The sequence below is a fragment of the Daktulosphaira vitifoliae genome, unplaced genomic scaffold (genome assembly GCF_025091365.1).
Source record: "Daktulosphaira vitifoliae isolate Bord-2020 unplaced genomic scaffold, ASM2509136v1 Scaffold_6441, whole genome shotgun sequence".
Taxonomy (NCBI): domain Eukaryota; kingdom Metazoa; phylum Arthropoda; class Insecta; order Hemiptera; family Phylloxeridae; genus Daktulosphaira; species Daktulosphaira vitifoliae.
Genome location: NW_026106001.1, coordinates 1 through 689, shown reverse-complemented (window position 1 = coordinate 689; position 689 = coordinate 1). Strand labels below are relative to the sequence as shown.

Sequence of the window (689 nt, the reverse complement as noted above, 5' to 3'; positions counted from 1 at the left end):
TTCACCATTTGAGCGACGAGTGTTTAATTCTGTACGTAGGTTTTGAAAGTATTCACGCTGCTTTGGAGTTTTGTCACTTGTGATTCTTACTTCATTGAAAGTCTGATTAGATTTTAAATGACGAGATGAACCCAGAATTTTAAAAACATCTGAAGCCGTATTGAATGTGGCTTTAAGGGGACGAGTTTTTACGTTCGACTTTCCAAGTCTATGGACTGTAACTGGTTTTATGTTAAGATTTAGATTTTGAAGGATAAGATTTACAGTTGATGTATCTGAGTTATTAGTATTGTCTGGTATTTCAGGTACATTGAACAAAATAATGTTTTTTGAACGTGCCTGGCGATCAATAAAATCGGAAAAAATGTCATCATTAAGAGTAGTACGATTTATTTCAAGAATTTCAATCCGTTTCGTTAGAGTGTTTAAATTATTTCGAAGTAGATTATTTTCTTCTTTGATAGAGATAAGTTGTAAAGATAATTCAGATAATTTTTTTTCAAAAGAGTCTAATTTCTCATTTTGTTTGTTAACGAGGTCGATAAGTTTAGATTGTCCAGAAGAGAGTGATTCAATTTTTGTTAAAATTAAATTAATATTAGTTGAGTTTGTAGAAGTAAGGGAAGGAGAGACTGGTTGAGGTGTAGTTAGTATAGGGCTCTTAGGTTTTCCTACACAGCTTTTACAAG

At 32.1% G+C, this 689-nt stretch overlaps 1 protein-coding gene across 1 annotated transcript; it reads right to left on the bottom strand.

The window, feature by feature from the left end:
* Window positions 1-17: 17 nt before the first annotated feature.
* LOC126910198 (uncharacterized) lies at window positions 18-678 on the bottom strand (the record flags this gene model as incomplete). Its single annotated transcript, XM_050692567.1, has 1 exon — window positions 18-678. A coding segment is annotated over one exon (661 nt), but the record flags the coding sequence as incomplete, so codon positions are not given.
* Between the last annotated feature and the right edge of the window lie 11 nt (window positions 679-689).